The 13,818-nt window shown below is 34.8% G+C and overlaps 2 protein-coding genes across 2 annotated transcripts; both read left to right on the plus strand.

Annotated features, from left to right (window-relative positions):
- The first annotated feature begins 369 nt into the window (after positions 1-369).
- Positions 370-6,259, plus strand: LOC132941194 (protein mothers against dpp-like). The gene is made up of 7 exons (XM_061009134.1): positions 370-1,390; positions 1,475-1,652; positions 2,325-2,483; positions 2,559-2,629; positions 2,700-2,898; positions 4,058-4,298; positions 4,368-6,259. Exons 1-7 carry the CDS (start codon positions 1,118-1,120, stop codon positions 4,525-4,527), a joined length of 1,281 nt encoding a protein of 426 aa, XP_060865117.1. The 5' UTR covers positions 370-1,117; the 3' UTR covers positions 4,528-6,259.
- A 200-nt stretch (positions 6,260-6,459) lies between these two features.
- Positions 6,460-10,665, plus strand: LOC132941955 (uncharacterized). The gene is given in 3 exon segments (XM_061010220.1): positions 6,460-6,575; positions 6,577-7,772; positions 9,745-10,665. Coding segments are annotated over 3 exon segments (2,226 nt in total). The 3' UTR covers positions 10,659-10,665.
- Positions 10,666-13,818: the final 3,153 nt, after the last annotated feature.

Raw genomic sequence — 13,818 nt, forward strand, 5'->3', positions numbered from 1 at the left:
GCCTATGAGGGTGGATAATCGGGTTAAGAGAAAAGAGTGCGGACAACATAAATCAAGTTATACACTTTAATAGTTCGTACCTAAACGGCTATACACATAATATATAATATTAATATTGGCGTATACCGTATATACAATATTATTATATCCGTAGACCATCGTTTATCTCTATAGGTACTTATATTATATAAAATACAATAAAATATAATACCCGTGTCGGTGGAGAGGAAAAAAAGGGAAAATCAGACTGGACCGTACAGGCGCCAGACGGCTGCTCCCACCCGCCTCGTCAGCAAGAGGTACTCGCGTTGTACCTAATACCTATACCCTATACCCGTATATACCGTATACCTACAGCGCCGCCGAAACGTGTTGTACCTACTTCGAACTCGCGCGCGCGTGCGTACGAAACTAGTCCGTTCTCGCTACAGCGACTGCAGTGAGGAGGAGGATTTATCGCCGGCGACACGTCTCGTCCACGATTTACGCTTATTGCAGTGACCACATAATCGTATGAGATTATTGTCCATTAATTACACATTCATACGACGGCTGCGTCGGGCAACAAGCGCGACCACTGTCCCACGCAATCATACGTGGTTGCATCGTACCAGTAGCGCTTTACTGCGCTGTCCGAGAGCAGTACCGCGCGCAAGCTCGTCGTCGTGTATAACGGCCGGTAAAAGTTTCGTCGTTACCAGTGCCCGCGGTTTGAAATCGAACAATTCGCGCCTTGCGGTACGAACGTCCCCAAAAGCGACGTCACGGTACACCTGCTGAGACTCAAAATCCGGCAACGGCGCAGCGCACGCACCGTCCGGGGACCGTATCAAATGTGCGTGTGACACTCCGTTACAGCGTTGCCACGGTTAGCTCCGGAACGTATCCGTCCGAACAGCCCGCCACCGTCCATCGTTGGATTCTAATCAATGATGCGCGTTTTCCTTTCTCTCTTCCACCGAATAACAATAATAACAATAAATAAATAATATAAGAACTTATAGTAGTGTTTGCTGTTGTCTGTTGTACACTTATCCGGTGTCTAAGATCTCTGGTCTTCGAATACTTCCCGCGCGTGTAAGTTCCGTGTGGCTTATTAAGTTTCTGCTCCCGTGTAATGGAGGTGGACGAGTTCGATTCGGGCCGTTCGTCGTCGACAATTTCGTCGATAAACAGCTTGTTCTCGTTTACTAGCCCGGCCGTTAAGAAATTGTTGGGCTGGAAGCAGGGCGACGAAGAGGAGAAATGGGCTGAAAAAGCCGTCGACGCTCTTGTCAAGAAACTGAAGAAAACCAAAGGCGCTATCGAAGAGTTGGAAAAAGCGCTCAGCTGTCCGGGACAACCGAGCAAGTGCGTCACCATACCAAGAAGTCTCGACGGACGATTGCAGGTACTAACAAACCTAAATTAAACCGCCTGCAGATATTTAATTACTATAGTGGTAATGTACATGTTATGTGTTTTTTTCGTTCAGGTGTCGCATCGTAAGAGCTTACCTCACGTCATATACTGCCGTGTTTGGCGATGGCCAGATCTCCAAACCCATCATGAGCTTAAGCCTCTTGACCATTGTCAATTTCCGTTCTCTACTCAAAACAAACAGAAAGATGTTTGTATTAACCCTTATCATTACAAACGTGTTGAAAGTCCTGGTAAGCCAAGCACAATTTGTTTACACAAATGTATTATATTGCTTTTAGCATTAACAAGAGTTAAAAGCAATAATTGTATTTTGATAGAAAACATTGTATTGAATTATTTTTGTTTCAATATCTTCTGTAAAATATAGGTACAGTAAAAAAATTATTGTTGGCAGTAATTTTCAATATGAACTAGGTACTTATTAGATATATTTATTATTATCATCATTGTTTCTCTTTTAAACAGTCCACTGCATTTATGCTAATATTTATTTAAATTAAATACTTAACTTTATTCACATATTATCAAATTGAAAGAGATATTCTTGATTCATGATCAATGATCATACTTACACAAATATTTTAGTTGGTATACTTACCTAGTTTTAAAATAATATTGGTATTCAAAAAGTAATTTTACCTATAGTCTATTCCAAATTGGTCTCAGGTCTCGTGTTCAGTCTCATTGGTTTCAGTTCGTGCGCTGCCAACTAACGGCCAATTACAGTGGTCCTTTTGTTCTAAGGCTGCGCTGCTTTTCCAAACCTATTTCGAATAGAGTTTACAAGTTTTATGTTTTAAATACTTAATTTACTTACAAATGTTGGATCTAAAATTATTTTTAAGTAACAAGCACAATATTTGAATTATTTCTCTTTACAAGTTATGTTATTTACTTTTCAGTCCTACCTCCTGTATTGGTACCAAGACAAAGTCAGCTACCTCCTATGATGTTCCGTCAAATGCCGGAAAATCTTCAGTACAATAATTATAATCAAGGACCCAATTCTCCATCATCAAGTCCTCCGCCAAATAGTCCCTTTCAGAGCAGCGCACTATCAGGTAAATAGACTTATTAATAAATTGTAATTAATACTTGAATTTATAATATTATATTTTTATTTAAAATGTTTTTAGAATTAGGAAGTTCTCCTGGGCCTGATGATAAAGCTATGAGTCCTACATCTGGAACACAAGTTTTATACCAGGTAAAATATAACAATGTTTAAAATTAAGTTTATTTTTAAATAACTTACTTAAAAATTGTTTACCCACCAGGAACAAGCTAGTTGGGCAAGCATAGCATACTATGAATTAAATAGTAGAGTTGGAGAACTATTTCATTGTCAATCTCCTGTTGTAGTTGTGGATGGTTTCACTAATCCAAGTAATAATTTAAACCGATTTTGCCTTGGACAACTTTCCAATGTAAATCGAAATCAAACAATTGAAAACACTAGGCGACATATCGGAAGAGGTAATATAATATTTAAACATAAATGCAAGATCCGAATATGCCTAATAGTAATTTATTTAACATTTCACTGTTTGATTATTATTCATTTATTTCAATGAACTTTGCTTAAATAAATTAATAAATACTCATTCAATAATATTTAGGCTTAGACAGCCGATACAGAATTACAAAACATATACAAAACCAATAATAATTTAAAATGAATAATGATAGGTAATTAAATATATGTAATATTAATAGAATTAAACAAAAAAAGTAGCTTGTTGGATTAATTGGGTACCTTTAAACTTTGAAAGCAAAGATAAATTATTACATTAAATTGGGCAAATGTAAACAGAGGGTTATATTTTGTTGGAAAATAATTGGTTGGAGCATAAAATTTCAGAAAATATTTTTTCTGAATTGTATTGATATGGGACTGTATTGATTAGGAACATATTTTAAATTCAGAATATATATCCCGGCATCGTCAAATTACAAGAAACACAAAACGAAACTGCTAAAACCTATATTAAAATGCAATATTAATGAATTATTTCATTATAAAACTAGAAAAAAATAATTATTAAAAATCACTTCAAAAATTAAAATATTACAATATTAATGATTAGACAATATACATACTTACTGGGCTTACTGTTAAAATAATTGAAAATATTTTAATTTAAATAAACATTGATTTTATTGTACAAATTTACATTTATAATTACAATAATTAAGATTTTATCAAAAAAAATTAAATTCATCAATAATTAAGATTTTATTAAACAAATTAAATACATATTTTAATACTTTTTTCAAATAAAATAAAATAAATACTATTTGAAAAATCAGGGCAAACTCATAAATTTGAGTATTGCGATATGGAAATTATATTATTCATCAGTTTCTCTATAATTTAGGTGTATGCTTCATACATCTAATATAGCTATGAGCGTATGCCACACTCTATGTTAATTGCTAGTGTGGGTGGGTACTTTTTGAATTTCATTGCCGTCCCAAATAAAATTTAGTTTGGCGCAACTGCTATATTGTGTAAACCTATAAAATAATAAAAAAAAGAATTTATTCGATTATTTAATCTTAAAATATTAAATGTATCATCAATAATATTAAAATTGAACACCTTTTTAAATGTATTGTTTACTATTTAATTTAGGGATTCAATTACATTACATTGGCGGTGAAGTATATGCAGAATGTTTATCAGACTCTGCAGTTTTTGTACAGTCACGTAACTGCAATCACCATCATAATTTTCATCCATTAACTGTGTGTAAGATACCGGCTGGATGTTCTTTACGTATATTCAATAATCAACAATTTGCAACTTTACTCACAGAATCTGTGAATTCAGGTTATGAAGCCGTATTTGAGCTTACAAAAATGTGCACAATTAGGTAAGTACTAAAAAATTTACTTCTCATAATAATGTTATAACATGAAATATAATTAATTTGTCTGTTTAGGATGTCATTTGTGAAAGGCTGGGGCGCTGAGTATCATCGACAAGATGTTACTAGCACACCTTGTTGGATTGAAATCCATTTAAATGGACCGTTACAATGGTTAGACAAAGTTTTATGTGCCATGGGATCCCCTCACAATGCTATATCATCTGTTTCATAGGCCAACATGCTTTTTACATTTATTTGTCTAGTATCAAGGTGTTATTTTTTTTTTTGTTTTAACTAAATTTTCAATATGACTTAAATACACAAGTTATATACAATATTAGTAAAATAATTTTGCTACAAAATACCAGGTATTTTTATATTAAATAAACTTATGAAATTTAACTTTTTGTAAATTAAAATTAGTTTATTTTGCTGTACTATATGTTTGGTGCTCGCTATTCTTACTACTATATATTTTTTTTTTTTTGTTAAAGACCATTTATTTGTTGTGTTTTTTTTATCCTAAATATTTAAAGCTTTTTAAAAAAAATTGAAATACGTTTGAGACTTGAGAGATATACTACATATTTTCTTCTAAAATTTATTTGACATATTAGTTATACATTTTGCAAAATAGGTATGGTAATATTGTTATGCTCTCTAATCAAATATATTATATTTGTTTGATGAATTATTACTAGCATCTATAAATAATCTCACTAGAAAGGCGCAATAGTATATAATTTCTAAAATTTGTTTTACCCCTTCCAAGTATACATGAAAATTATAGAGGATAATTTTATCTAAACTCTATTCAGAAAAAGACTGTCCACTTTCACGCATGACATCCGAGAACAGTTGGACTCCTTTGAGCTGTGCAACCGATGTTGTTCCTTGTTTTCAGCGGCTGCTACCATGTAAATTAGAGGGGCTGAGTGACAACCAGTTTTTGCCATTTGAGTGGGCATTATTATTCTGAATAAAGTATAGGTCTGTAGCTAATGAACTATATTTTATATTTTTATTAATTAGTTAAATAATTTTAAGAATAAAATATAAAAATACTTAAAATTTATCATAAAATATTGTTTGTTTAAAATGGGATACTAACAATTGGGAAGATGAATGTAGATAAAATTTTCCTCCATATTTTTTATAGTAGGTATTTTTACTGTAAGACCCTTCTGTAAGCTGTATTTTTGGAAGGCGCAAAATATGTCATTCTTTAAAAAAGATGTGTATTCATTTTTTTTTCTGTTGCTTTTATTCAGTGATGATTGCATACTTGCTTATAATATACAAAATGATAACTATGTCTTGATAAGTTGTATTTTCCGCTATTTTCTTTTTAACCGATAATGCACTCTGTTCTTGAATTGCATACTTATAAGTTATAACGTTCAAATTTTATTATGAATAATTATTTTAGTAAATTACAATTGCTCATTCAAAATGTTCATTTTAGTTTGTTTATAACTTATTAAATAAATAATGGTATGCTGCTTACAATGACAGTATAAACTATATACAGGGTGTTTTATGATGTTTTTTTTCTTTGTTTCTTTTAAATAGTGAGGCAACAATGTACTTTTGTAGTTTGTCTCAATCGGAATAACATAAAACAATCTGTAAGTTAATAATTTTGTAAAGTCGTTATTATTTTATAGTACTATAGTAGGCGTGCAATAATGAGAATATTATGTAAGCTGTATATTTATATTGTTGAATTTTAAATAAGAGTTTGTTCAATGTTCCCAATGCGTTCAGTAATGTAATATTTATGTTTGGTTTATTATTATATTACATATATTTTTTTTAGTTGTATACATTATTCCTAAACTTTTTAGTTTATTGTCTACAAATATTATTCATAAATATGTTATATTGATCTTATTTTATAAATATTTCGAATGTGAACCATAGTTTTTTGTGAAAAAAAAATATATTTTGCTAGAAAGACAATATTTTTTCCTAATGTTTATTTTTTTATCCCTCGCACTTCAAAAATTGAATGGTGAATAGTTATTAATTAATGACTTAACTCATGTTACACTGGTTGATAAACAAAATATATCCACTAAAGTCTAAAACAGGTATATTTTTACGTTCAAAACCACCGCACTATGTTTAATTGCATTTCAACAACGAGTGTCAAGTGTCGTTAATGATAATTAATTATGGCGTTATTTTAATTACTCAATGTCAAGTCGACAAGACAAGTCAAGTGTCCATTGTTATAATTAATTTCTGTTGCGGTTTTTCTTCTGCACCGGTCCACGTGCCCTCGGTCTTTAACTAAACAGCCGACGGCGAACTACCCCGAACAACACTTCTCGCAGACAAGGATTCGATCTGCGACAATGGTGTTAGTCGTTCTGTCGTTCCTTAGCTTTGCGACGTCCACGGTCGCTGCAGGTATGACGTCGTTAGCCGACGCGGTTTCGATGTCGGTGGTTGCTGCCCAAAACCACGGCGGCGGCGGGTACACTGTCGAGTTGTTCGACTGTCTGGCGAACGTTACGCGAACGTACTTTGACCGGCGGACCGTTTACATGTACTTCCGGCGGTCAGGAACAGTGGAGTACGCAGCCGCGGTGGATGCATTCGCCATGGCCGTGCAAAGCCCCAAAGTGATCGTGCCATATTCGTCGTTCACTGCGGACGCCCCCATGCAGCAGCAGACGAGGGGCGGTGTCTTCGCGTTCCTGGCTGAGGACATGCTGTACACTCAACTTCTGAACGCAACGCAGCGGAGCCACTTCGTGGCAGTGTGGACGAGACAGATGCCCATGAACAACATCCGGCGCACATTCCGACACTTTTGGGACGCGGGTAAGCATGTAAACGTGGTCGGGCTGGTTCGGATGGACGGCGGTGGCGTGAACGCGTATACTTACCGGCCGTTCTCCAACTACGGATGCAACAAACTGGGACGACCGTTCCTACTGGACCGGTGGGTGGACGGGCGGTTCGGGGTGGGCGCTGACCTGTTCTCCAGCAAGCCGAAGACCGGTAACATGCTCGGCTGTCCACTCCGGTGCGCCGGAAATGAACACCCACCCGACACGGTGTTGAGGCCGGGCGATGGCACTGCACAGCGGCCGCTATGGACCACGTCCGGCGTCGGTGGCAAGGTGCTAGAGATCGTGGCCAGACACATGAACTTCACGCCGGTCATCATGTCACCGAAGGGCGGTGCTTCCGAGATGTTCAGTTGGTACAACAGCGCTGAAGTTCTAGAGAACATAACGGCAATGCTGTACGCAGAGGAGGCTGACTTGGCGTTTGGCTGGTACTCGTACGCCACGCACAACAGTGCGTACAACACGGAACTGGCTCGAACCACGAGTATCGACTGTCTGGGGTGGGCTGTTCCGTACCGGGCTGGCCCTCCGCCGCAGTCTTGGACCAATTACGTTTACGAGTTTGACAAACTCGGATGGTTGTTCATCGGCTCGATGTTCGTAGTTGTCGTCGGTAATTTATTTATTTATTTACGGATAAATTGTCTAATTTAAAGTACATTTACAGTATGACAACTGACAATTGCAGTTTAAAAATGTTTAAACTAAATGGTAAATTACTATAAATGAGCTTAATCAATAGTCAACAATATATATAATAATATAGGTATAGAATAATATTATATCTTAATATATATATTTATTCTGTCCGTGTGTAAGTATTCAAACTCCTCCTAAAAAGCTGCACCAATTTTGACGAAATTTTTAGTGTGTGCTTGAGTGAGTCTTTGAATAGATTCACAATTGGACCCGGTAAAGCCGGGGAGGTGCTCAAACAGGGATTTTGAGATTTACGATGGAAATGTTTGTGTCTAAATGGTTGCTATTGGTTACAGGAGAAATAATTAGTAGAAATTAGTATTTATTTATTACTGGTTGCTAAATCGAATTTTCGCACATTGTCTACCAAGGTGGCTACGTTGCACTTATAATAGGAGGATTGCCTAATACTTGATATGTTGTCGTACATTGTCCATTTGTCCACAATCTGACGTAGTCGGATTGCTTAACAAGGTGGCTGAAGACTGAAGTTCACCTTACACTTACTGCTGTGCAAGTTACACGAGTACACGACACCCAAAAGGCGTTGAAAATTCACAATCGTTTTAAGAATTGTAATTTTTTACGGACAACGAAGTGTGCGGGATCAGCTAGTACAATATAAATAATACATAAATATATAGACACTAAACAATGAAATACAAGTTAATTGCATGTAGTACCTAGGTAATTATATTTTTTTATTGCCTTAATTATTCTAGCTCTATATATTTATATATTTTTATCCTATAATCCATTACATTAATATTTAAAAATTGTATTTTCATGATATTGAGTTCTGGAGTTTACCAACTTTTGATTTTTATATTTTACATCGACACCGTATTTTTTCATTTATTTAAAAGTAATTTCAAAAGAAGTCCAACAGACTACAATGTTATGATATGTCAAAAAATAATTTGTTAGAATGGTTTTATAGATTAATGTGCTAATTTTGTAGTGTTAATCCATGTAAATCCAACGAGTTTGACATTTGTATTCGGGAAAAATCACTAATATGAAGTTATGTTATTGGTATATTAGTACCACAAACTTAAAAAAGCTCTGCCAGCAAAAAAAGTCCAACAAAATTTCAGAGTATATTAAAAAAGTGTCCAAAAGTGTGTGACTGTGTGTGTAGTGACTGATAATTTGTGTGTGTGAGTTCCCCGAACGCTTTATATAATTAAAGATAAACTACGGCTTAGATTATTTGAAATCAGTAACGTATACATACGCATACTCAACGTCGCTATATTTTGCGATCAAAATATTTTCAATTTTAATGTGTCACAAAATACCCAAAAAGTGGAAGAAATATTAATTCAGCAACAAAAACCTTATTTTAATTTTGAAAACATATTTTAATTCCTTAATATTTTTTTTCTAGGGTATGTAGGAAATTGATTTTTGATTTGTTGTATTGTTTAATTAGTATAGTACCAAATTTATTTTTTTTTTTACCAAACTATATTTTTGTTCCGCTTATTAGACTAAATGCACGAAAAACAACCAGCTTTCAATAGTCTTAATATAGGTAGTAGGTATATACGAATGAACGACAGCAAATTTTTGAAGGAATCTTAGTTCAAAAATATAATTTCTTTATTCAACATTTGTTTAAGTTTAGAATAGTTTGGAAGTGACTACTTATTATAATTAATTATATAGGTATTAGCCACTAGGTAGGTAGATAGGTAGGTACTAGAAAATGTTGATGTTTGCTGTTTGGGTAGGATACTGGATAAGGGTCCCGATTTACTATTTGGGTCGTGCAATTGGCCCCGATTTCTTTCGATTATGCCCTCTAAAGTGTAAACGCACAAAGCTACAATAAAATAATAATAAAGTAATAAACTGCAGCAGTTGTCGTATATTTATTACAGGTGTGTTCCATTTCTTTCGAAAGCTGAAAAAGCTGCACCGTGTGGACTCTGTGGTATTTTTCGTGTACCACACAGCCATTGACCAGCCGCTGGGCGTGCTGCCTGTCTGGTGTAGCCTCCGGGCGTTTATGGTGCACTGGCTCTGGTACTGCATGGTCATCAATGTGGCGTACAAAGCGTCGCTGGGCAGCTTCATGACGGTGCCCGCGCACGGTGCAGAGTTCACTCGGATGGACGAGATTCTAAACTCGGCGCTGATCACGATGGCCACGCCGCGGTCGATGCACATTATGAACGCGACTACGGCCACCACGCGGATATCGCGGACGTTCATGAAGCGGCTCCAGCTGTTGCCGCCTACCAACTTCGAGCTGGTTATCGACCGGCTGGTGGTGAAGCGTGACATCGCTCTGTTTGAGGTCAAGCGGTTCATGTACTACTACTCCATACCTCAGGCTAAGCGCATCAAAGTCAAAATACCCATACGGTTCCTGCCTGGCTGTCTGTTGCGTACGCACACCACGCAGTTCATGTTCAACGGTGGCTCGTACCTCACCGAGCCGGTCAACGCCGTGCTTAGCACGCTATTCGAGACCGGCATCGTCGACCACTGGATCACGCACTTGGGCTCCAACAAGGTGCTACCGCTGGAGAAGATCCGTGGCCGGGTACTTAAGCTAGTCCGGCTCAAGGAAGCGTTCCTGTTCCTGTTTTTTAGCTATGCCGTCGCGTCCGTCGTGCTCGTCGTCGAGATAGGTTGGTCTACAAGATTGCACCGCCGACTGTGGCGGATCGTCCTGCAGCGACAACGCCCAGATCGATCCTGCACGATGACCACAAGTAGTAATAGCACTGGCAATGGCAGTGGCCGCAGATCCTCTAGCAGTAACACCGTGTTTCCGTTCGTCCACTAATATTATGATTTCACCATTGATCGAACGATGACATTTTGGCATAACAGCTAGCTGAAGATGATCAGCTGATTGTAAAATTGTAAAATTCACTTTAAATTAAATATGTCGTTACTCGTTCTACACTAGCTATTCTTATACATAGGTAGTATAAACATCTTTGTGATGTGTTACTTGAATTTCAATTTGACACGTACATTCAATTTAGAAGTAAAGCAATCAAATCAAAAAAATAAAATAGTTAAAAAGAAACGTTTATAAGAGAACAAATGACTGAGCTTGAACAAATTAAAATAGGACTGTTTGATTTCGAAAATTACGACAAACCCAATATTTGGAGAAAATTATATAATAAAACAATAAAAAAAACATTTTTGGGACACGACTTAGTCAAACTCCCCGTCGTGTCTCCAGAGTCCAGAGTAATGCTTATAATACCAGGATACGTAGTAAATTATTATTGCCACAATTTGTACGTCCCTCTCATAAACCGGCCGGGCTGCAATTTTTACGTCCCTCTAATAAACCCGGGCCGCAGCTATAGTACTTGATTTAGGGATTGGGCTTCAACTCACAAACACCGCGGGTGAACTATTAGTTTTCCAATGTATTATTAATATTTATATTAATTTATGTACACTTCATTTTTATTAATAAGTACTAATTAGTTATTACCAATTAGTACTTACACTGATTTTTCGTACTCTATATCCTAAATATAGGTATTTTACAATAATTGTATAATTATTATACATTTTACTTAGTTTTTGATTATAATAATACACTTCAATATAAATTGGTTGTCATTACTTATCAATACTCACAATTAGAAAAGATGGTTAAGTTAATAAAAATAATTAACTGTGGCAAGTTAAGTTAATTCAATTAAGTTGGCTTCAGATAAAAGTTAAATGTTAATAAAAAAAAGTGGGTAAGTGGATGTCGCTCTGCTGTTACAAGTGGGTCACTGAATGGATGGTGTTAAATAGTATCATTGTATAAGAAAAACGATTCTGAGCGAATACGGTCAGTCAGCCTATGATATATTACTAAGTATATATTTGATGATATTATTGTGAATAAAGTAATTTATATATAACATACTTACGCGGAACCTTGTTAAATTTTCAATCCTTAACTATAAAAGTTGAACATTTTATAAATTTCTAACTCAAAATAATTTGCAAATTTTCGTCATTTTTACGTATTTAGTCAATATTTAAACTTTAGATGCTTATAAAAAAAAAATGAGACTATGGATTTTTAATTTTTTTTATCTGTCTTTAAAACAATAACCTAGGAGCCATCTATTAATGTTTCAAGCTTAGAGATTTTGATGCACTTTGCATTGTTTTCCGAATGTATCTATGCAATGCTCGTTTTAAAACATTTGTGTTTCGTATATTTTCGAACCACCATAAGAAGTTTTTATTTTGCAATTTTTTTTAGGTTATTTATTTATTTATTTATAATATATAAATAGTATAATATATAAATAGGTTAGTTAGGTTTAAAATATACGACCTCAAAAGGCACATAAATCACATAACTAATACCAAATGGCTCAATACTTGGAAACAACAAAACACCAAACTCAACACTATTAAAAGATGCACCAACAGGTGGATTAACAATTCTTTAAAAAGAAAAGAAGAATCGGTTCTAAACCGACTGAGAATTGGACACACACGACTTACCCACGGATACCTAATGGCAAAGGAAGAACCCCCCTCATGTGAAGTCTGTGGTGTCCAATTAACAGTGAAACACATCATAACCGAATGCCTAAAATTCCAACGCGATCGTCAAATCATCGGATTAGATTCATCACTGGACACCGCACTGGGACCCAACACCGAAGAAAACTTTAAGATAATAAAATTCCTGAAATTGACAGGCCTTTACAATTTAATATAATAATATTTAACCCGACTGTACACTATGTAACCACACCTATTCTGTAATTTCAATGTTAATACCTAACTTATATATAAGAATACCTTAAAACTGTAAATAACTATTGTATACTTCATATTTGTAGCTAATGACCATAGTTGTCGGGCATTATATTAGATCAATAAAAAAAAAAAAAAATATATAAAGATTAATAACATTATATTGTATTAAATACTTCGCAAACCTATAAGGCGTGATACCCGGCGTATAGTATAATATGCAAAAAGGTACGTACCTATTAAACTTGGCATGGCGAAACGAAGACCGCCTTTGGACTGTTCGGTCTCGCGTATTTTATATTTTTATACATTGCGCTTTTGGGATTAAACTTATAAATTATTTTAAGTCACCCAGTTAACAGATTGTCCGTGGCAATAACTATTTAATTTAAGTCTATAAAGTAAATGTAAAATAGTAATAATATGAAAACAAACTTACCGCCGTCGCCGAAGAAACAGCTATCTTCATCCATCTTCATCTTGTTCCGAACTGAAACTTGAAAGTATCGAAATATTTTATGAAAATAACCTGATCATAACGAAATGTGCTAGTTTGTGTTTTAACTTACATTATAATATATATGGTTTAACGAACTGTCCATCTATATTGATGGCTTATTATTTTTTTGTTCACTGAAATTTAAACACAATATATTATATTTATAATACAATATAGTATTTGGCATTTGCTGAAATTATTATAATTGTTAATCGTCGCCAATGAATTTTGACAATTGACGATTGCCATAGATATTATAATATATATTATTCTCTATGAATTATGATAAATACATAGAACTTAAATATACCAAATACTATAGATTAATACTAATCTATAGTATTTGATTATACTCAGCACCTATACGGTATATTGATAAATCGAATGTTCTTTTACAGAAATCTTTGTGATCTGTAATGTACCTATTCTGGTTTTATATTTCAGTTATAGTTTGCATGCCAAATTTAACTATACAAACTGGTCAGCAAGTTTATAGACATTCTAATATACCTATTCTCCCGCCAGTGTCTATAGACACAGTGTTTGAGAAGTTATATTTTTTGGTACCTAATTAAATTACAATATGAATTATTATAAGTTACCTATAGCAGTAGTATAAAGTCTTCCAAAAATTGCCATTACTGCTATAGAAGGTTCAATGGTGTCTTATGGGAGGATAGATTGTTGTGTCCCCCGACATCTCAGTGGA

The sequence above is a fragment of the Metopolophium dirhodum genome, chromosome 3, assembly GCF_019925205.1.
Source record: "Metopolophium dirhodum isolate CAU chromosome 3, ASM1992520v1, whole genome shotgun sequence".
Classification (NCBI taxonomy): domain Eukaryota; kingdom Metazoa; phylum Arthropoda; class Insecta; order Hemiptera; family Aphididae; genus Metopolophium; species Metopolophium dirhodum.